The sequence below is a fragment of the Rana temporaria genome, chromosome 8, assembly GCF_905171775.1.
Source record: "Rana temporaria chromosome 8, aRanTem1.1, whole genome shotgun sequence".
In the NCBI taxonomy this organism is placed as follows: Eukaryota; Metazoa; Chordata; class Amphibia; order Anura; family Ranidae; genus Rana; species Rana temporaria.
The window spans coordinates 32,901,387-32,923,762 of NC_053496.1; the positions used below are offsets into that span (position 1 = coordinate 32,901,387).

Below are 22,376 nucleotides of genomic sequence, written 5' to 3' on the forward strand. Positions count from 1 at the left end.
AGTGTAAAGGATATGGAAAACATGTATTAATGTATAAAATAGTTCATGCATAATAAACACCCTACCCTAGATCATAGCCCAATTAGTTACAAGGCAAAGGAAAGGGGAAATTGGGACACATAAGTGTCTGTGTCTGAGTTCTATTGAGAAAGAAAAAAATTTTGGGACTTTAAATGAGGCATAAGAACGGTATAGTTTTTTTTTCTTTCTGTCACTGCGAGGAATTATCGTAGGTGGCCAGCAGACATTGAGTTCGCCCCACCCTCTGATTGGCTTTTACCGCTAGCCAGTGGGCACACGCGCCCACAAACTACAGTTGCTGAGCCAACGTACAATGACGGCGATTCGCAGGAACATGCCGACCTGCGTGGAGTACAATGACAGCAGCTGGTTGGCAAGTAGTTAAAGTGGAAGTCCATGCAAAAAGTAATATCCCTGCATCTATAGACACCCACGATCCAACACTAACTTCTTTATCCCTGTAAAGAAAAAAATCAGTATGCATATCTTTTTGGAACCAGATCTCCAGTGGCGGAAGCTCTGCAAAGGACATGGCCGACAACTGCTGTGAAATTAATGGGAAGTGACGTCACCCATACACTTACTATGGGGCTTTCGTTGTCATCTGTGTCCTCTGCACCCGACCTCCACAGCAAAGCCATGGCTGACAGCTCAATGTGGGATCCGATTGGGTTGGCGTGGCTTCAAAAAAGGTATGTATGCTCATTTTTTCTTTACAGCGCTAGAGAGGTTAATGTTAGAATGCTGGTGGCTATAGATGCAGGGATTTTCGTTTTTTGCATGGACTTCCACTTTAACCTAACAAAGCTCTTCTCCTATGGACATACACCGCCAATTTCAAAAAGTAGTTTCTGTACTACTTTTTGCGATTTCTGCCCGCGATTTACATTGACATCTGTGCAGAAACCTGAACAGATGTCTCTAAAATCGCGACGAAATCAGGACTGCCAGCGGGAGTGAAATCGTGCGAGTTCAGCTGAACCTGGGCTAAAGGCAAGAATGTCTTTCAAAATAACAGCATGCTGTGATTGACATGGCCTTTGAAACTTGAGCCATATATTTTCTATAGATCAGAAGTATGAGCTGTCTAGATTTAATTTTAAGTCATATCTAAACAGGTTTGGAAAGCTCTTATCCTCTGTAAATTACCAGTTTAACCAGTTCAGAAGCCAGTTAGGAAATTTACTAAAACCAAAGTTCAGTGTTATCTGTTTTTTCTTGTGTCAAGTATGATTTTAGTACTATATGATCCTTCATATTATCCTCAGTATGGCCGGGAAATCAACCAAAAATCAGCAAGTGTTTCTTGTGAAAAAAAAAAATCAGCAAGTGTAGTCTAAGGCCTTGTACAAACGACCGAACATGTCCGCTGAAACTGGTCCGTCGGACCAGTTTCCGCGGACATGTTCGGTCGTGTGTAGGGCCGACCGGACAGTTTCCCGGCCTAGCGGACAGGTTTCCAGCGGACAAAAGTTTCTTAGCATGCTAAGAAACTTGTCCGCTGGAAGCCTGTCCGTCGGACATGTCCTATGGTCAGTACGACTCATCGGACATGTCCGCTGGCCCAAAATCCCATGCATGCGTCGAAGTGATTCGACGCATGCGTGGAAGCATTGAACTTCCTGGTGCGCGCACGTCGTGGCGTCATCGTCTCCGCCACGTCGCCACGTCACCGCGTATTCTGTCCGCGGGGAATTTGGTCTGATGGTGTGTACACACATCAGACCAAATGATCCCATCGGACATGTCTGGTCGTCTCTACGAGGCCTTATGTTACTGGGTGGTTGAATGATGGCCATAGACATGGAGATACTTGTATCTGACCATCCAACAACTTCCCTTTGTATCTCAATCTGCAGCGATATGTATCCAAAAGTGACAGAGGAGCGCAATGTAACTCCTTCTCCTTTCACTCCATGGTAGAAAGGAAAATGAGGCCCTAATGCCGCGGTGCGTACACACAGTCGGAATTTCCGACAAGAAAAGACCCATTTGAGCTTTCGGTCAGAAATTCCGACCGTGTGTAAGCTCCATCTGACTTTTTCTGTCTGGAATTTCTGACAGCAAAAATTTGAGAGCTGGTTCTCAAATTTTCTGACGGGAAAAGTTCTTGTTGTAAATTCCGATTGTCTGTATGAAATTCTGACGTGTTCACACCATAGCCGCATGCGGCTCACAGCCGGGGTCCGGTGTGTGTGCTGCTTCACGGTTTCAGGTCCGATTTCAGCCCAAATTTTGGGCTTAAATCGAACCTGAAACGCACCAAAAAAGGCACACGTTTTTCCGGCACACCGCATCAGACACGCTGTGGAGATATGTGAACCGGCTCCATAGAGAGCCAGTCACATTCTCCTGCTATGCAAACTGAATACGGGAAATTGCACATTCAATGTGCATAGGTGTGAACCCGGCCTTAAAGGATATTTTCATTTTTAATGTTTTACTTTAAGCATCATTAAAATCACTGCTCCTTTAAAAACAATCATTTAAAAAAAAATGCTTGCTTTGAAACATGTCCCGCAGGGCAGTACCTGAGCCCCCATACCCTTTTTATGGCCAATAACTTGCATATAAGCTTTCAAAATGGGCACTTTTGATTTTCAAGTTTGGGTATCAGAGGGCCAGATTCTCAAAGGCGTTACGACGGCGCAACACCATTTGCGCCGTCGTAAGTCCTAATCTGGCCCCGGGTATCTATGCGACTGATTCTTAGAATCAATTACGCATAGATACCCATTAGATCTGACAGGCGTAAGGCTCTTACGCTGTCAGATCTTAAATGCAATTTTTTTTCCCGCCGCTAGGTGTCGCCGACGTCGTTTTCCCCATCGCTTACGTAAATTAGCAAATTACGACGATTCCCGAACGTACGCGCGCTCGATGCAGAGAATTTACGACGTTTCCGTAGCCTTTGCGACGCGTAAAGTTGCCCCTGGGGTCTATGAGGCGCAGCCAATGTTAAGTATGGCCGTCGTTCCCGCGTCGAAATTTAAAAAATCTACGTCATTTGCGTAAGACGTCCGTGAATGGCGCTGGACGCCATTTACGTTAACGTCTAAGCAAATGACGTCGGTGCGACATCATTTAGCGCAATGCACGTCGGGTAATTTACCCGACGGAGCATGCGCAGTACGCTCGGCGCGGGAACGCGCCTAATTTAAATGGTGCCCGCCCCATTTGAATGGGGCGGGCTTGCGCCGAGCGCTTTTACGATACACCGCCGCAAGTTTACAGGTAAGTGTTCTGAGAATCAGGCACTAACGCTGTAAACCTGCGGCGGTGTAACGTAAATCACATATGTTACGCTGCCCAGGAGCAACGTAATTATATGTGAATCTGGGCCAGAGATTTTAATGGGGTTTGGGTCCAAACTTTTGCGATGTTCGAGAGTTCTGGCGTGGACCGAACTTTGGGGGTGATCGGCCAAACTAAAACGAATAAAAATAAAAGGTATAAAGTCTTCAGTTCCATTACATAATATCCATGTTTATAACAGTCCAACCAGTAGTGTTCTCTGTGCACAATACTTGAATGAAGTGAAATGTGCTCAATTTCTTCCAAAAAATGCTTCAACACAGCAATACAGTAAAGATCGTCATGAAATTGTTCCTAAATAAATAAACTCATCACCAAATAGAGTGGATCACTAATGACAATAGTCAATAGTATCAATCCAAAGCATTTCTCCCGCTTGACTCCCTCTCTTTCCACTACACCTTTGATTGGAATCCCGCTCCATTTTGGTAATAATGAAGAGGAATATTATGGGTCTACTCCATTTAGTGATGTGCTTTATTTATTTTAGAAGAAGCACGTTGGTGATCTTCACTGTATTTGTGGGGTTGATTTACTAAAACTGGAAAGTGCAAAATCGGGTGCGGTTATGCATAGAAACCAATCAGCTTCCAGTTTTTTGGTCAAAGTTTCAACAAGCTGAAGTTAGAAGCTGATTGGCCACCATGCACATCTGCACCAGAGTCTGCACTCTCCAGTTTTAGTAAATTAACCCTATTGTTTTGGAGTATTTTTTGGAGAAATTGAGCACATACTTTATTAAAAAAATTGTGCACCGAGAACATAGTGGCGTCTGGTGCTCCATTTTTGGGGGGGGGGGGGGGGGGAGTGGGAGGGGCAGGGTGGAGCACCAGCCACCACTGAGGTAGTGTTGTCGGTGCACAATTTTTTAATAATGTGCAATGTTCTCAATTTCTCCAAAAAAATCTTCACTGTTCATTCAGTCAGTCGATCAATTAAAACCCCCCACCCCCATCTCGTTGTTTGTTAAACAACCCCCCCCATCGCATTCCCGTCCGCCCAGCACTTACCCCATCCAGGTCGTGGGCAACTTTGGCGATTTCCCCTTGCATCTTCTCAGCCGCTTCCCCCCTGCTTCTGCTCCCAGCCAATATAGTCGCTTCTCCTCTCGGGTCTTAAGCCCACTTTCTGATTAGCCGGGAGGAGAAGCAGGAAGACAATAGCGAATATTCATTTGCTATTGTCACACAACTGGGTGGACTTGGGCGTAGTGCTCTGCGCCCCGAGCCCACCCTTTTTGAAGCCAATTAGAGCCTCAGGCTCTAATCATGTGCCTAAAAAATAATAATATTGAAATTCATGTATCCAGCACCCTGCATGTTGATTAGGGGATGGGCTCATGGATTAGGGGGCGGTGCCCCGCTGCACCCCTAATGGAGCGGCCGCCACTACACTACCTGACAGAACTTTTATATGAAAGGATAGTATGTACTGCCACTGAGGACTTTACAGCTTATATTCAATTTGGACATGTTTATACATTTGAATGAGTTATATGCAACACATTTTAAGAAATTATTTTAACACAATTTTAAATTCCGTATAATAATAATTCTAACATTTTGATTGTATTATAGTTTTATTGGTTTATTAAGTTATAATATATATTTGAGTTTTATGATACCTCTTTCTCTGTGGCCAGCACAGTGGCTAGCACTTCTGCCTTGCACTAAGAGCCACGGCTCAAATTCCAACCAGGACATTGCCCAAGTGAAGTTTGCAGGTTCTTAAATGGGCTTCCACCCACATTAGCTCTTATCTAAATTGGCCCTGATATGTGTATGTTTGCATAAGGACCTTAGGGCCAGATCCTCAAAAGGGATACGCCGGCGTATCTACTGATACGCCGTCGTATCCCTGTTTCTATCTTTGGAACTGATCCACAGAATCAGTTTCCAAGAGATAGGCAGAAGATCCGGCATGTGTAAGAGACTTACACTGCCGGATCTTAGGATGCAGTACCGCATCCGCCGCTGGGGGCATTTTGAGTCGAAATGCCGCTTCGGGTATGCAAATTAGCACTTACGGAGATCCACAAAGCTTTTCTGCTTCGTTTTTTCTCCGTAAGTATTAGTTTGCCTGCGTAACTTTAGGGCTGCTTTTACAAAGTGTAAACTGTTTACACCTTGTAAAAGTAGACCCTTCTTACCCGCGATGCTGTTATTTATTTATTTATTTTTTTCGCCGTATCTTTTTTTTTCCCCGACGCAACTTTTTTTTACCCGGCGGGATTCACAAAACTCGGCGTAACGTAAAACCGCGCTATGCCTTGCGCCAGCGAAATTTAAGTTACACAGCCAAAAATTTCTAGGTAAGTGCTTTGTGGATCGGGCACTTACTTAAATTTTCCGGCAGTGTAACTTAAATGGGAACAGATAAGTTACGGCGGCTGGCTGTGGATCTGGCCCATTGATTGTAATCTCCTAGAGGGCACAGACCAATGTGAACGTATAGTATGTAAACTTTAAAAAAAAAAAATTGTCTGTAATATTGTATATAAATACCTTAAAATAATATTAAAGAGGAAAGTGCACTTTATATTACATATTTATTGGTTCAGTATTATCTCACCAGCACAGCAGTTGTTTAGTTGGGGTTTAGTTAGTGAGGGTTTAGTTACATATGTATGTACATTTGTCCATTTGTTTTGTTATAAATTTAAATTTGAACTGATATTTTGCTATTTAGATATTTGGACATACTCAAATTACCAAATCACAATTGTAACGAATTTCAATGATTCTGAAATAAATTATAACGAACAAAAATTATCCGAATTCCAATTCAAAAATAAATTTGAATTTGAAAATGTATTTGAATTAGAAATGAAAACTTATTCCAGTAAATACAATAAGGTATAAAAGTGAAATAAGATGATGATTGCTTCTTAGGCTGCTTTATAGAAAAGAATAGAAAAGAGTATAATAGAATAGAAACAATTTAGTAGAATAAAATAGAATAAGACACGACAGAAGAGAATAGACAAAAAAAACAGAATAGAAAAGAAAAGAATCGAATAGAATAGAATTAAATATAATTTTTTATAGAATAAAATAAAATAGAACAAATAAAACAATCTTCTGAAATGTGGATTTCTAATTTATTTGAACTTCAAATCACTTTGAAAATAACGAATATACAAAATTATTCATTCTAATGTTTATACGGCACAAATTCCAAAAATGAATCATTCTAACATAACAAATATGACTAAATAAAGTTATTAACTTAAAGTGATATTAGAGTTGAAAATATGTTTATTGGTATTTTAACAAATGGAACAAACAACAGGAGAAGTCACAATCCAGAAACAGTCATAAGTGCAGTGGGGTAAGGAGTCAGCCCAATGGCTATCGCCCACAGCGGGACTCTTACCAACGTATAACACAATAAGAACAGTAATGACTTTATGATGAAACAACAATTAGATGCAACCACAAGGGCCCCATCGTAGTTGGCAGAATTGCAACCGGGATTGCTAGTAGGAGAACAATAAGACTAAAAGGAAATAAAAAAAATAAAAAAATGACAAACAGGACAAAAACCAAAATGAAAATGGGAAGTCAGGAATCTAGGGTGTTAGCAGGTAGGAAAAGAGGGGGGGGGAGAGAAGGAAGAAGAGGGGGTCAGAGGAAAGAAAAAAGAGAAGAAGGCTAGAGAGAGATCAGAGCAAAGAGTTTGAGTTGCTGATAGATCAGTCAGGGGAGATAATATAGGGTGTGCGGGGAACGGGAGACCCAACTCGTCCTAGGGCAGTGAAATACAAGGAAGCGCTCATGACTGGGGTGACAACATGTTAGCCAGAGTGTCAGAGGAGGAGAAGCAGAGCCAGATGAGCCACAGCAGTTTATAGGTATCAAAAGTGTCGTTATCAAGAGCCAACATCTCCTCCATTCTCATAGTGTCGTTCATAATTGATACCCAGTGTGACAAGGGCGGGATTGTGGTCGACTTCCAATAGGAAGGTATGAGCTGTCTCGCTGAGGACATGAAGAAACGGAGGAGATTTCGCTTCTGTGATGTAACTGATCCCGGTAGTATAGAGAGAAGAGCAATCTTAAGAGAGGGAACCAGTAATTTATCGTACATTTTGTTGTAACACTCAAATACCTGTGTCCAGAAGGGGCGGTTCCTCTCACATTCCCACCAGACATGAAGGTAGGTCCCCATAGCAGTAGAGCATCGCCAGCATGTTGCCGGGATGGATGGAACTATTTTGTGCAACGTGGAGGGGTCCCTGTACCATCTTGACAAAATCTTGTAGTTCTTCTCCTGTGAGTAGCAGGAAATTGTGGACTTGTGAGTAAAATAATAAGATGTCTGCCAATCCGGTCGCAGGATGTCAACTTAAAGTGATATTAAAGGTTTGCGTTTTTTTTTTTTTAAATAACAAACATTTTCGTTTTGCACAAAGTGGCCTTGATCCTCCTCTTCTGGGGTCCCAAGGAGGCTCTCGTGGCTTCTCCCCACATTAGATAACCCCCCTCTGGGAAGCTCTCTCCTGAGGGGGTTACCTTGCAGGCGCGCTCCTATGTCATACACTTAGCATCCATAGAACCCGTGGAGAGAGCGACACGGGACAGCACCCACGGAAATTCAGGGCTCAGGTAAGTAAAACGGGGGGGGGGGGCTGGGGGGTCGGACACTGCTACGTGTTTTTTCATCTTAATGCATAGGATGCATTAAGGTGAAAAAACACGTAAGTTTACAACCCCTTTAACAAATTCATCCGAAATAAACAAAATAAAAAAAATTTCATCATGCACATCTCTATGTATTAAAGAGCTAGTTGATGGAGCCCAAAAAATGTTTTAACCACTTCCTTAACAATTCTACCGAGGATACTAAGATATAAGAAGAGACCTGGTGGGACAGAGGCAGACAACAGTAACAGATATAAGGCAGAAACTGACTTGGAGCATCCTTCGGTGCTATTTTCCCAGAAGCCTTTTGGAAATCTACAATATACTTTTTGAAATAACACTGAAATTAAAATTCTAATGTGGTGATCTGATTCCATAAAATTTAGCTGGAATTTAACATCAAACCAAATTAAGGATTTTTGCTACATTCGCTTTAATTGAAGAAAATTACACAATAGGAATTGACAGGAAATATCAAATGTATTTGTTTCCACTACACAATTAATTTACATAATTTAAAGGGGAGTTCCAACCTTTTTTTATGTTTATTAAAAGTCAGCAGCTACAAAAAGTGTAGCTGCTGGCTTTTAATAAACAGACACTTACCTGCTCCATGGTTCTAGCGACGCACTGGCCGGGGCTCCGCTCCTCTCCCCCCCCCCCCTCTCCGGCCAGCGTCTTCATTCCAAGTGTGGGCACCGGGCCGTGACAGCTTTCGGCTTCACTGCGCATGCACGAGCGTCACTGCTCATGCGCGAGCGGCGCTGCGCCATCCGATTGGACAGGCGATAGCCTACAGGGAGGGGCTGCAGTAAGGCGATTAAGCTATCGCCTTACCAGCCCCTCGGCGGAAGGAGGAAGTGGGCGAGGAGTGGATTAAGCGGAAGTTCCATTTTTGGGTGGAACTCCGCTTTAAAGTAACCAACCCTTTTTTGATAAAGAAGATGAGCTGGAACCTTGTTTACTGCTTCAAAGACTCCCATTCCCCTAATTTCTTGCTGTGGTGTTCTAGGGATAAATATAAAGGATGAATCTTCCCATTGGAGACACACAGCAAAAATATCCTGACAGTGGTACTAACCCCTCATCACACCATCATAAACAAAAAAGGTTTGGTTTTAGATTCCCTTTAATAAATGGTAGAGCTGCATTCTGACTCTGATTGTTGTGAAGCGATTTATCCCTTGTGAGACCTCTATGCCTGGCCTGTATAAGCAGATATAATCACTGAGGACAATCCTTATCAGATAGCTTGAACTCACCGATACCGATTCCATTCACATAAATTGCTTTAATCCAAACATCAGAATACAACAGATGACAGGTTACAACAGATGAACAGGTTGTAGTATTGTGTGGTCAAAAGATGATACTGTCTGCAGCTTACTATGCAGAATACATGTGCCCTTGTTACATGTGGCCTGTAAGCAGTCTCTATTAAGCAGGAAGTACAAACTCAGGAAGAAGGGCATAGCATACACAGAAAGGAAGTGTGTCATAGATCAGACAAAGAAAATACAGAAACTGTGCATTACCACAAAAGGTCACTAGATGGCAGCATGTAAACTAAACATAACATACATAGAAAATGGTTAAGAGAAACAATATTATATATAACAAATCTATGCCCATTGGGCAGCACAATCTGACCATCTCATGATGTCTTTGGGTGCTATGGTCACAAAAGAAGCCCCAGTGCTGGCTTATATGGAAATATAATGATTGATGAAGGTTATCTAATCTACAACCCAATGGCCACTGCCCCCACCTATTACTGGCCTTTGCAGAATGGAGCACATGGAAGGGTGACGCATGTCAAACAAAACCAAAGAAAATTCCCAGCTCAACTTACTGTACGTACCTGTACTTAGTGAAGCAGCAAATCATTTTTCAGGTCTGGCCAGGTCTATCGCTAAGCCTGGTGATTGATTGCGACTGCCTCTGGTAGAAGTTTTCAGAAATAAAATAGGAGGGTCAGCCACCAAGCTATGAATATTCATCTGACCTAAGCCAATCCCTGTGAGGAGGCTCCAAAAAGAAGTCTGGGGAGAAGATAAATGTTTGAGGGCCTTGTTCGGCATTTTCATTCTCCTGGGGCAGCTGCCCCTGGGAGGCAACCTGTGTAATGAAGTTGCTAAGCCTCGGCATGTGCATGGATGAGGGCCTGGAAGAATTTGGATTGAGAGCCATTTGCTGGAAGACACTACCTCAGGAACTAGGCTACAGCTGTCCTTGGACATTTTGTGTAGGACCTTTGTCTACGACTCCAGATGTGCTTGTGCTTTGAGGGTTGAATGTCAGAGGTTTCTGCTACTGGGACTGCTCGAACAGAGTCTGAGATTAGGTATTCAACCCCCCTACTTCAAGCAAAGGCTAATGTTAAAGGATTAGTGCTTGTAAATCTATCCTCCAGTATTTGCTGGCGTTTTTGGGATATCTTGTCCCCTCGTTGGCCCGTGTATCTATGCGACTGATTGTTAGAATCATTTTCGCATAGATACACTTAAGATCCGCCATGTGTAAGTCACTTACACTGTCGGATCTTAAATGTAATTACGCCGCCCGCCGCTAGATGGCATTTACGTGAAGGTCTCATTTGTTTATGCAAATGAGCCTGCTACGCCGATTCCCGAACGATTTTGCGACGCGTACCCGTCGCTAACGTCGTTTGCGTAAGCGGAAACTTACTCCTGCTATATGAGGAGTAAGTTTCCGCATGTCCCACGTAGGCCATGTTACGGATAGCGTCGGGTCCGCGTCGCGTTTTTCCGTCGGCTACGTCGTTTCCCTAAGTCGTTCTTAAATACGACTTTACGTCAATGACGCACACGTCGGCGTCATTGACGTTTTCCGCCGAGAACTGGAACATGCGCACTGGGCTTTTCTAAGCCCGGCGCATGCGCAGTTACTTAGAATCGGGGACGCGCTTAATTTGAATAGAAGCCGCCCCCTTGAAGATACGCGTGGCTACGCCGGGCCATTTACACTCTGCCGCCCCAAACTACGGAGCAAGTGTTTCGGGAATACAGCACTTGCTCCTGTAGTTTGGGGCGGCGGAGTGTAAATGCCTTACGCGCCGCCCGCGGACATTTACAGAGAATATGGGCCAGTGTCACTACTGGTAGCACAAGGCGATACTTGGACCCTATAAAGGTTGCACAGGCAGTCCAACTCCTCCAGGATGGCACATCAATATGTGTCATTGCCAGAAGGTTTGATGTGTCTCCCAGCACAGTCTCAAGAGCATGGAGGAGATTCCAGGAGACAAGCAGTTATTCTAGGAGAGCTGGACAGAGCCGTAGAAGGTCCTTAACCTATCAGCAGGACCTGTTTCTGCTCCTTTGTGCAAGGAGGAACAGGATGAGCACTGCCAGAGCCCTACAAAATGATCTCCAGCAGGCCACTGGTGTGAATGTCTCTGACCAAACAATCAGAAACAGACTTCATGGGGGTGGCCTGAGGGCCCGACATCCTCTAGTATGCTCTTTGCTCACTGCACACTGTGGAGCTTGATTGCCATTTTCCATTGAACACCAGAATTGGCAGGTCCGCCACTGGTGCCCCATGCTTTTCACAGATGAGAGCAGGTTCACCCTGAGCATATGTGACAGACGTGAAAGGGTCTGGAGAAGCCGCAGAGAACCTTATGCTGCCTGTAACATCGTTCAGTATGACCGGTTTGGTGGTGGGTCAGTGATGGTCTGTGGAGGCATATCCATGGAGGGATGCACAGACCTCTTCAGGCTACACAATGGCACCCAGACTGCCATTAGTTATCCGGATGAAATCCTTGGACCCATTGTCAGACCCTACTCTGGTGCAGTGGGTCCTGGGTTTCCTCCTGGTGCACGACAATGCCCGGCCTCATGTGACGAGAGCATGCAACCAGTTCCTGGAGGATGAAGAAATTGATACCATTGAATGGCACCCACGCTCACCTGACCTAAATCCAAAAGAACACCTCTGGGAAATTATGTTTTGGTCCACCCGGTGCCGCCAGTCTGTTCAGGAGCTCAGTGATGCTCTGGTCCAGATCTGAGAGGAAATACCCCAGGACACCATCCGTCGTCTCATTAGGAGCATGCCCTGATGTTGTCAGGCATTCATACAAGCACTTAGGGACCATACAAACTACTTAGGACCATTTTGAGTTGTTGCAATGAAATTTCAGCAAAATGGACTAGCTTGCTGCAAAATGTTTTCACTTTGATTTTTGGCGTGTCTTTGAATTCAGCCCTCTGTAGGTGGATAATTTTCATTTCCATCAAATGATGTGCCATCCTTTCATTCCTAACACATTACCCCGTCCATATCAGTATAGATATCCAGCATGAGATTTTTGCCTGTTGAGATCTGATATGTTTTCAAAGTGTTCCTTTAATTTTTTGGAGCAGTGTGTATATATATATATATTTATATATATTTATATTTATTTATTGTATATGACATATATAAAAGACTTTGGTCTATGTATAATACAATTTATGAATTATAGCTGTCTGAATTCTTGAATTGAAGATGCTGGTAGCTCTGCCATAATCATTTCCCCTGGAGGGGCTGCTAGTCCTGCAATAAACATTCGCCCTGGAGGGACAGACATGACAGCATTAATTGTGAGGATAAGTTATCATCTAAAACTTGTTTGACTAAATTCTCTGTCTTAATGAAAGTATAATACAGAAAAGTTTTCTCTGATGACGCTACTGTATATAAGTGCCACTTCAACTCCTTCTCGCCTGATCCAGTTCATCTGATCAGGACCAAGGTGAGTGACCAGAGAACATACATGAAAGGTTGTAGCAGACTGTAGGACCTGCTCACCGCTCTCCGGATTCCGCATGGAAGAACGCAATCTGTCTATCATTACTTATTGTACTTTGTATTTTGCTAATCGATTTTTTCCTTTTTTCTATTATTCCTCATTGATTTTGGATCAATTTTGGATCATAGAGTACAATGTGATGTTTATAAGTCTGATGCTTATTCTTCAGCCCAATAGCCACACAAAGTAGACTCTAGTAGTGGGAGTGAATTTGATGATTAATTTGAAAAGGGATTCTAATGACATTAATCTCCTGCAGTCTCTAACTTCTGCAACATGTTTTCCATTTCCACATATCATGTCTCTAACCATCTCTTTGAGTTTGTCTGCAGTCTGTGATCATCTCTTGCTTTATGTCTGCAGTCTCTGATCATCTCTTATATTATATCTGTAGTCTCTGACCATATCCTGTAGTATGTCTACAGTCTCTGACATTCTTCTGTACTATGCTGCAGTCTCCTATCATCTCCTGTATTATATCTGCAGTCTCTCATCATCTCATGTATTATACTTGCATTCTCTGACCATCTCCTGTATTATGTCTGCAGTCTCCTATCAAGTCCTGCAATATGTCTGCAGCCTCTGACCATCTCTTGCAGTATGTCTGTATTCTCTCACCATCTCCTGTATTCTGTCTGCAGTCTCTGACCATACCCTGTAGTATGTCTGCAGTTTCTGACATTCTTCTGTACTGTGTCTGCAGTCTCCTATCATCTCCTGTATTATGTCTGCAGTCTCTGACCATACCCTGTAGTATGTCTGCAGTTTCTGACATTCTTCTGTACTGTGTCTGCAGTCTCCTATCATCTCCTGTATTATATCTACAGTCTCTGACTCTCTCCTGTATTATATCTGCAGTCTCTGACCATATCCTGTATTATGTCTGCAGTCTCTGACCATCTCCTGTATTATGTCTGCAGTCTCTGACCATCTCCTGTATTATGTCTGCAATCTCTGACCATCTCCTGTATTATGTCTGCAGTCTCCTATCATCTCCTGTATTACAGTATATCTGCATTCTCTGAACATCTCCTGCATTATGTCTGTAGCCTCCTATTATCTCTTGCAATATGTCTGTAGCCTCTGACCATCTCTTGCAGTATGTCTGTATTCTCTGACCATATCCTGTATTATGTCTGCAGTCTCTGACCATACCCTGTAGTATGTCTGCAGTTTCTGACATTCTTCTGTACTGTGTCTGCAGTCTCCTATCATCTCCTGTATTATATCTACAGTCTCTGACCCTCTCCTGTATTATATCTGCAGTCTCTGACCATATCCTGTATTATGTCTGCAGTCTCTGATCATCTCCTGTATTATGTCTGCAGTCTCCTATCATCTCCTGTATTATATCTACAGTCTCTGACCCTCTCCTGTATTATATCTGCATTCTCTGAACATCTCCTGCATTATGTCTGCAGTCTCCTATTATCTCTTGCAATATGTCTGCAGCAGCCTCTGATCATCGGTTGCAGTATGTTTGTATTCTCTGACCATATCCTGTATTATGTCTGCAGTCTCCATATCCACTATTGCTTTAAGAGATGTCTCTGGTTGTTCATGGACGGAGTGTAGACATAACTATATGTGTTTTCTTAACAACTTCTGTTTTCTGTCCGTAATTCCCACACAAAATGCTGAATTTCTCTCCTTTCCAGATGTTGGGGAAGATTTTGCTGCTCGTGTTCATTATACAGTCAGTAAAGACAGGTGAGTGATATGTTTGGATCCATATTTATCAATCTGTGTACCCAGGGCAAAATAGAAGTATAAACTATTCTTCTCTGCTTAGAATCCCAACCTCTGTGTGTTCCGGCTGTTTCCGGAGAAATCCCCCCCAGCACAAATCCTTTCCCCCTATCCCTCCTCCAGTACAACAAATCCCACCCCAATCACCCCTCCTACCACCCCCCCAGTTCCCCTCCCAGCACAAATACCCCATACATCTCTTCCAGGACAAATCACTCAATCCCCCTCTTAGCTCAAATCCTCCCCCCATCCCTCCTTCCAGAACAAACCCCCCAAATGATCCACTCCTAGCACACTGTCCCCCAATTTTACCTCCTAGAGCAAATCATAATGTGTTACCCTCCCCTCCCCCCAAATTGACCAACACCGTCTTCTAACACAAATCCCCCTCAATCCCCCCCCCCCCCCACACACCTAGCATTAATCCTCATCTTCCTCCCCCTCCTAGCACAAATACTCTCATCACCAGCACAAAGGGTGTATGGGATTGTGGCTCAGGAATATGTCAGCAGACAAATTGTAACTTTACAGGGTCTGCTTACCTGGCCCCTACCTACATTCTTTGCTGGGAGGAGATGGGGCAGGTAAGCAAACCCTGCACCATCAGGAGCGCTGCAGTAGCAGGAGGAGGTGCTGGAGGGGAGAGAGAGCACAGCCCACACCTGCTCCCGGCTCTCCCCTCCTCTCCAGTAATGCTGCTGTCATTTCTCATTTCTGTCAGATTGTAGTGTCAGTAACTGTCCTCGTGCTACCAGCACCAGGGCAGCCCCCTTACCCCCACCCTTGCCCAACCCTGATCTCCAGCCATTACTAAGAGCCGAAATGTCCCTTCTGAGCAGACTGACCCTGTAAAATGATTGCTAGGCTCAGATTTGCACACATAAACATTTAATATAATGTATCAAAGTGGTTGTAAACCCTTACACACCACTTTGACCTACAAGTAAACCTATAATAAGGCTTACCTGTAGGTAGTGGAAATGTCTTCTAAACTTGCACGGTTTTGGAGATATTTACCATATACACTTGCGTCAATGTCATCGGTGCATGCGCACAAAACAAAGGGCAGGATCGTGCTGTTTCTATAGGGCCTGTGCCGTGACTGCCGGCTCCGGCGTGTCACAGAGGCAGAGTCCACGGCCCCTGGAAAGAAGAGGGGTAAAGATTGACGCGGCCACCAGCGAAGACCTCGGGCACATCGCGGGCTTTGTTTGCAGGTAAGTGCGATTCATACTTTACCATTATGATTTTACTTTGCAGGGAAATAAAGAGGAAGTCCATTGAGCTCAGTGCCTTTGACAAGAAGTGAGGAGAGGCACTGCAGCTACAGGCACCATCCCTTTTACAGAAGGCAATCAGCTTTTATGTAAAAGCCATACGAGCAGCTAAATAGCCACTGGATTGCTTTTACAGGCAACGGAAAGGGTCACCACCCCCCCCCCCCCCCACCACCACCACCACCATCTGCCGGTACTTCTCCGGGGTCTCCGTCCCACCAGGCATTACGTTATGTTTGGTATTTATTTACTTGCCGAGCACCATCGTATGTATTTTAGCAAAAAGTTGGGGATTATATTATGTTCGTGTTCATTAAAATTCAATAAAGTGTATTTTTTTCCAAATAATTTGCATTAGAAAAACCGCTGCACTAGCCTCTGGGACCTCTGCAAAAAAAATGTATGTTTGGGGGTTTTGAGAAATTTTCTAGCAAAAAAGCAGATTTTTACACGTAAACAAAAAGTGTCTTCTCACTTGTGTTTCTTTATTACGGTAGACTAAAGTAAACATAACTTTTTTGTATTGCATATATTTGAATTCAGCATTGAATTGTCTTTAAATTGACATATAAACAGAGAGATGGATATATCATATATATTGTAGATTTTACATAATCTTCCCCTTTTCTTAGCTAAAGTGTGTTACGATCGTCTTGGCTGTTTCTCCAATGACTCTCCCTGGGCATGGACTCTGCAGAGACCCATCCCCCGCTTACCCTGGTCTCCGGAGAAGATAAATACCCGATTCCTGCTCTACACCCGGGACAACCTCAATACCTACCAGGTAAGATCTAATGTGTGTGCTCAAAGCAAACTGAACCTGTAAAATTCCTATCCTATTCAAACAATCAGCAAGGCAGTATATATTTAGAAAGAAATATGTTTGTATAAGGTCCCTGTGCCTTTATTTACTGGCCCTGACAGGTAAAAGAAAATCCATCGGAAAAACAGCGTGGAGTCGTCGTCCCCCCCCCACCAAATCCATACCAGGCCCTTCTGGATTCTAAGGGAAACCCCACGCCAATATTAAAAAAAACAAAGTGGGGTCCCCCCCAAAATTCATACCAGATCCTTATCCGAGCAGCATGCAGCCTGGCAGGCGGGGGGGCAAATGAGCATCACTTTTGGGCAGATGGGGACAAGGGTCTCTTCCCCACAACCCTGGGTTGTGGTTGTGGGAAGGATTGTTTCCACTTTGAATGAAACAATAAAAATGAAAAATTCTGTTACATAGTCTGCCTGTAAAGTGGTGCATCTTTAGCATTTTTAGAACATGCTGCAGCAAAAATGACATCTCTAGCAATTGCCGACCAGACCAAAAAAAAAAGAGAGAGAAAAAAGGACTTTGTTGGGCATCGATGACATCCTTCTCCCATTTGTCTATAAATATATTGGCCACACTATGGGCATGCTTAGCCCCCATTGCCACACCTCTGTTTTGGAGGTAAAAATCACCTGTTGTTCTGGTTTCAATGTTTCCATAAAGCCCACTAGAGGTGGGGTGTCCCTTCCATAGCAGGAGGATGTCATCTATATATCGTAGCCACAAGGAAAATTCAGGACTTTGTTGGGCATCGATGACATCCTTCTCCCATTTGTCTATAAATAAATTGGTCACACTATGGGCATGCTTAGCCCCCATTGCCACACCTCTGTTTTGGAGGTAAAAATCCCCCCTCCCCAAACCAGAAGTAATTATGTGTAGCTGCAAATTTTAAAAGGTCCATAATAATTTCTCTCTGGATTAAGACGGAGTCGGCAGTCCATGGGGAGCATTTGACGAGGCCAGATGTTTTTTTTTCTTTTTTCGGGTTTGGCTGTGCGGTGGGTAGCGTAAGATGGATCTACATCGGGGGACATTATTATTATTATTATTATTATTATTATTATTATTATTTTTAAATAAATAATCAAAAACATGTTTACTGGCCCTATTCACTTTTTACACCTTTTTTGGGGAATGATGAGGGCATGTGGCCTGGTATGGATGGGGGGGACCCCCCTTTTTTTTGTTGCCGGAATTGTTTCTTTTACATTTGAGAAGCCCACTGAGAGCTGCTGTTGCTGCTTAAACATTGGTTGTTAGGAAGCGATGGCCACCTTCCTGACCCGCTGCTTAGCAACCAGCTATTATTCACACAGGTAACTTTCTGGGTTTCCCAACACTTTCTGTCTGGAGACACCAGGACAAATAGAGAGGGTGGGTCCCCAGTGTCAAAGAGGTACTCACCAAGGCCGAGATGCAGAGAGCGGTTCACTCTTGCGACTAAGCACACTCCACCCCCTGGAGATGGTACAGAGGGTGGATCGCACAAAGAGGCACAAGCCACCAGCAGGTTGGGTAGGTCTTGTGTCCAGGTCACCGAGGGGCTATTTAGCCGTACAGGAGCTGGCAGTTACCGTGACCCAACGGGTAACAGGAATACAGAGTCCAGAACAGGCCGAGGGTCAAGCACAAGAGACAAGTCCTTAACCACTTCCCGACGGCCGTACGACTATATACGGCCGCAGGGTGGCTCTACTTCTCTGGGAGGCCGTGTTTTTACGGCCGCCCCTTTTCGCGTTCCCCGCGCGCGCTCCCGAGCGCGCAGCGGGGAACTGCTGTGCTGGGCGTGTCCCTTGGACACAGCCAGTCACAGATCGCCGTGAACGGCCAATCGGAGCGGCCGTTTCCTAGGCGATCTGTGCGGCCAATGAGAGATGATCTTATATGTTTACATATGAGATCATCTCTCATTCCCGGCTCTCGCAGACAGCGGTGCTGTCAGGGGAGAGAGGAGACGGATCTGTGTCTCTTGTACATAGAGACACAGATCGGTCACCCCCCCCAGTCACCCCCCTTCCCCCACAGTTAGAACACTAATTAGGATACACATTTAACCCCTTCCTCACCCCCTAGTGTTAACCCCTTCCCTGCCAGTCACATTTATACAGTAATTAGCGCATATTTATAGCACTGATTGCAGTATAAATGTGAATGGCGCCAAAAATGTGTCAAAAGTGTCCGATGTGTCCGCCATAACGTCGCAGTCCCAATAAAAATCGCAGATCGCCGCCATTTCTAGTAAAAAAAAAAATTTATACAGTAATTAGTGCATATTTATAGCACTGATTGCAGTATAAATGTGAATGGCGCCAAAAATGTGTCAAAAGTGTCCGATGTGTCCGCCATAACGTTGCAGTCCCAATAAAAATCGCAGATCACCGCCATTTCTAGTAAAAAAAAAAATTATACAGTAATTAGTGCATATTTATAGCACTGATTGCAGTATAAATGTGAATGGCGCCAAAAATGTGTCAAAAGTGTCCAATGTGTCCGCCATAACGTCGCAGTCCCAATAAAAATCGCAGATCGCCGCCATTTCTAGTAAAAAAAAAAAATAATAATAATAATTCTGTCCCTTATTTTGTAGGCGCTATAACTTTTGCGCAAACCAGTCGCTTATTGCGATTTTTTTTTTTTTTTTACTAAAAATATGTAGAATACGTATCGGCCTAGACTGAGGATAAAAAAAAAACGTAAAAAAAAAAAAATTGAGCTATTTATTATAGCAACAAGTAAAAATATTTTTTTTTTTTCAAAATTGTCGCTCCATTTTTGTTTATAGCGCAAAAAATAAAAACCGCAGAGGTGATCAAATACCACCAAAAGAAAGCTCTATTTGTGGGGAAAAAAGGACGTTAATTTTGTTTGGGAGCCACGTCGCACGACCACGCAATTGTCAGTTAAAGCGACGCAGTGCCGAATCGCAAAAAGTCCTCTGGTCAGGAAGGGGTTTAAGTGCCCAGTAAGGAAGTGGTTAAGCAGGCCGAGGGTCAAACACAGGAAGACAGAGGTAAATCCGAAGACAGGCTGAGGGTCAAGGCACAGGAGACTGGAGGCAGGTCCGAGAACAGGCTGAGGGTCAAACACCGAACACAACAAGCAGAGTTCGTAAGGCAAGCCAAGGGTCAGGTCCAGGAGGAGATCAGAGCAGGTCAAGGCCAATCCGGGTCACAACAGGGAATCAGGAGGCAGGTAGCAGGAACAAGTACACAGGAAGCTGAGAGATAAACCAGTGAATTGCTTGTGGAATGAAGCAGCTTTTATAGGCCAGCCAGGGGCTCACGTTATGCGTGTACTAGTGCGCATGCGTGCGCTCCGTTTGGTTGGGCCGCTCACGTTCGTGTGCCGAAGCGTCGTTCCGCCATTCAATGAGCGCAGGGAAATAATGATACCGACTATATTGATTCTGGTTTCCTCCCTGACACCCAGAGAGGGCTCAGAAAAGAAATAGATATTTTACAAGGGTATTTGACTGGAAGTCCAACCCTTTCAAACTCCATTAATTGTTTTTAGCTTTAAATACACTTTCAGTGCAGTTCAAACGCTAATACAAATTGTGCTCCTTGTATAGGTCTTGTATTTAATTATACATACTTTCCTCTGCAGGAAATCAGTGCCGTCCAAAACAAGACTATTAAAGAGTCCAATTTCAAAACTTTTCGGAATACGCAAATTATTATTCACGGGTTTCTGGACAATGGCGAGAAGAGTTGGATGATCGAAATGTGCCAGGTACGTAGATACATCTCTACAATGTCTTTTTTGTATAGTGCCATCTCCTGAATGTCTCTTCACCATGTTCTGCTGGATGCCACTCCATCATGTTCTGTGGGATGTCAGTCCACTGTGTTCTCTTGGATGTCACTCCAACATGTTCTGCTGGATGTCACACTGCCTTTTTCTGCTGGTGTCACTCCACTGCTGGATGTCACACCGCCTTTTTCTGCTGGTGTCACTCCACTGCTGGATGTCACACCGCCTTTTTCTGCTGGTGTCACTCCACTGCTGGATGTCACACCGCCTTTTTCTGCTGGTGTCACTCCACTGCTGGATGGCACTCCACTATTTTTTTAATGACTTTCACTCCGCCATGTTCTGCTGGATGTCAATCCACTATTTTCTGCTGGATGTCACTCTACCATGCTGTGGGTGTCAATCCACTATGTCATGTTGGATACCACAGCATAATATACTTGCTGGATGTCATTCACCAGGCCCTGCTGGTTGTCACTCCACCACGTCCTTCTGGATATCACTCAACCATGTTATGTTAGATGTCATTCCACCATGTCCTGTTGTATGTCACTCCAACATGTTCTGCTGGGTGTCATTCAACATATTCTGCTGGTATGATTTAGAGCAGTGGTCATCAACCTTGTCCTGCAGGGCCCACTCACAGGCCAGGTTTGCAAGATAACTGAAATACATCACAGCTGATATCATTTGCTCCTCAGTGATTACAGTATTCTAGACTTCATCTCCCCAAGGTAATACATAAAACCTGGCCTGTTAGTGGGCCCTGCAGGACCGGGTTGATGACCACTGATTTAGAGCATGTAACTCTGAGAGTCTGAATTACATGCTCTGGTCTCTCTAGACCCTGACAGTGGGCAGGAGATTAGGGATGTTTCAGGGTCTAGTGGCTCCTATGTCTTATGCCTCGTGCACACAATCGCGATTTCCGACAAGAAAACCATGTTTTTTTTCAGCAGGAAAACGGCTGAAATTTGTCTTGTATACACCCGGTCACACTAATCTTGTCTGAAATTCCGAACGTCAAGAATACTGTGACATACAACACGTACGACAAGCTGAGATCAATGAAGTTCAATAGGCAGTTTGGCTCTTCTGCTTGATTCTGAGCATGCATGTTTTTTTTTTTTGTGTCGTAATACAGGCGATCACGGTTCCCGATCACGGTCACGAAAATTGAGATACTGCTCTCAATCTTTTCTTGGCCAAAATTCTCACAGAAAAAGTGCGATGAGCATACACAGGGTCAGAATTCATGACAAAAAGCTCACATCGCACTTTTCTCTACGGGAAACGCGATCATGTGTACAAGCAATACAACTTTTTTGGCTTTCCTGTTCCTCTCTAACCTCCTAAATGTTTTGCATCACCAATGGCACCATAATCTGTAATCATTCTGCTTCCAGGCCATGCTAAAAGTGGAGGACGTGAACTGTATCTGCGTGGATTGGCACGGTGGCTCTTTGGGGCTCTACACTCAAGCTGCAAACAATATCCGTGTCGTGGGGGCTGAGGTGGCTTATTTCACGAAAACTCTCCAGGTAGGAAAAATTGCTTCCTTACCTCCTTTTAATACTCTAATATTCTGCATGACAATATAAAAAAACTTTAGCTATCAAAGCAAAAACAAAGCAAAACCATCAGTTTGTTTGCTAGAACAAGTCTTCTATCTTCTCACTGACATATCACAATAGGTGTCATAGCGCTGCTGGCCTGCTGTATTTTATTCATTTTATTTTGTAAAAAAAAACTGTAGTGTGAGACATAATGAGCTTCAATTCCAGACCTGCTACCCAGAATGCTAGTTTCCTGGCTGTAATGTTCTCCAAGTCAGTGACACAGAACAAACAGGTCAGGGAAGTCAAAGTAAGGTCATAACTCCTGCATGATTATTCCAGGTCAGAAAGTACCAAAGCCATTAGAACTGATAGCCATGCAACTAGCATTTTCAGTAGAGACCAGCAACAGCA

At 43.9% G+C, this 22,376-nt stretch overlaps 1 protein-coding gene across 2 annotated transcripts in view; it reads left to right on the plus strand.

Annotated features, from left to right (window-relative positions):
- The first annotated feature begins 12,656 nt into the window (after positions 1 to 12,656).
- Positions 12,657 to 22,376, plus strand: part of LOC120946813 (pancreatic triacylglycerol lipase-like) — a 37,324-nt gene continuing 27,604 nt past the window's right edge. The window contains exons 1-5 of one of the 2 annotated variants that reach the window (XM_040361531.1): positions 12,657 to 12,744; positions 14,460 to 14,511; positions 16,460 to 16,611; positions 20,260 to 20,385; positions 21,813 to 21,947. In XM_040361531.1, the coding sequence (XP_040217465.1) occupies positions 14,460 to 14,511; positions 16,460 to 16,611; positions 20,260 to 20,385; positions 21,813 to 21,947 (465 nt within the window). In that variant the 5' untranslated portion in view covers positions 12,657 to 12,744. The remainder of the gene's footprint in view (positions 12,745 to 14,459; positions 14,512 to 16,459; positions 16,612 to 20,259; positions 20,386 to 21,812; positions 21,948 to 22,376) is intronic. The other variant, XM_040361530.1, reaches the window with a different exon arrangement.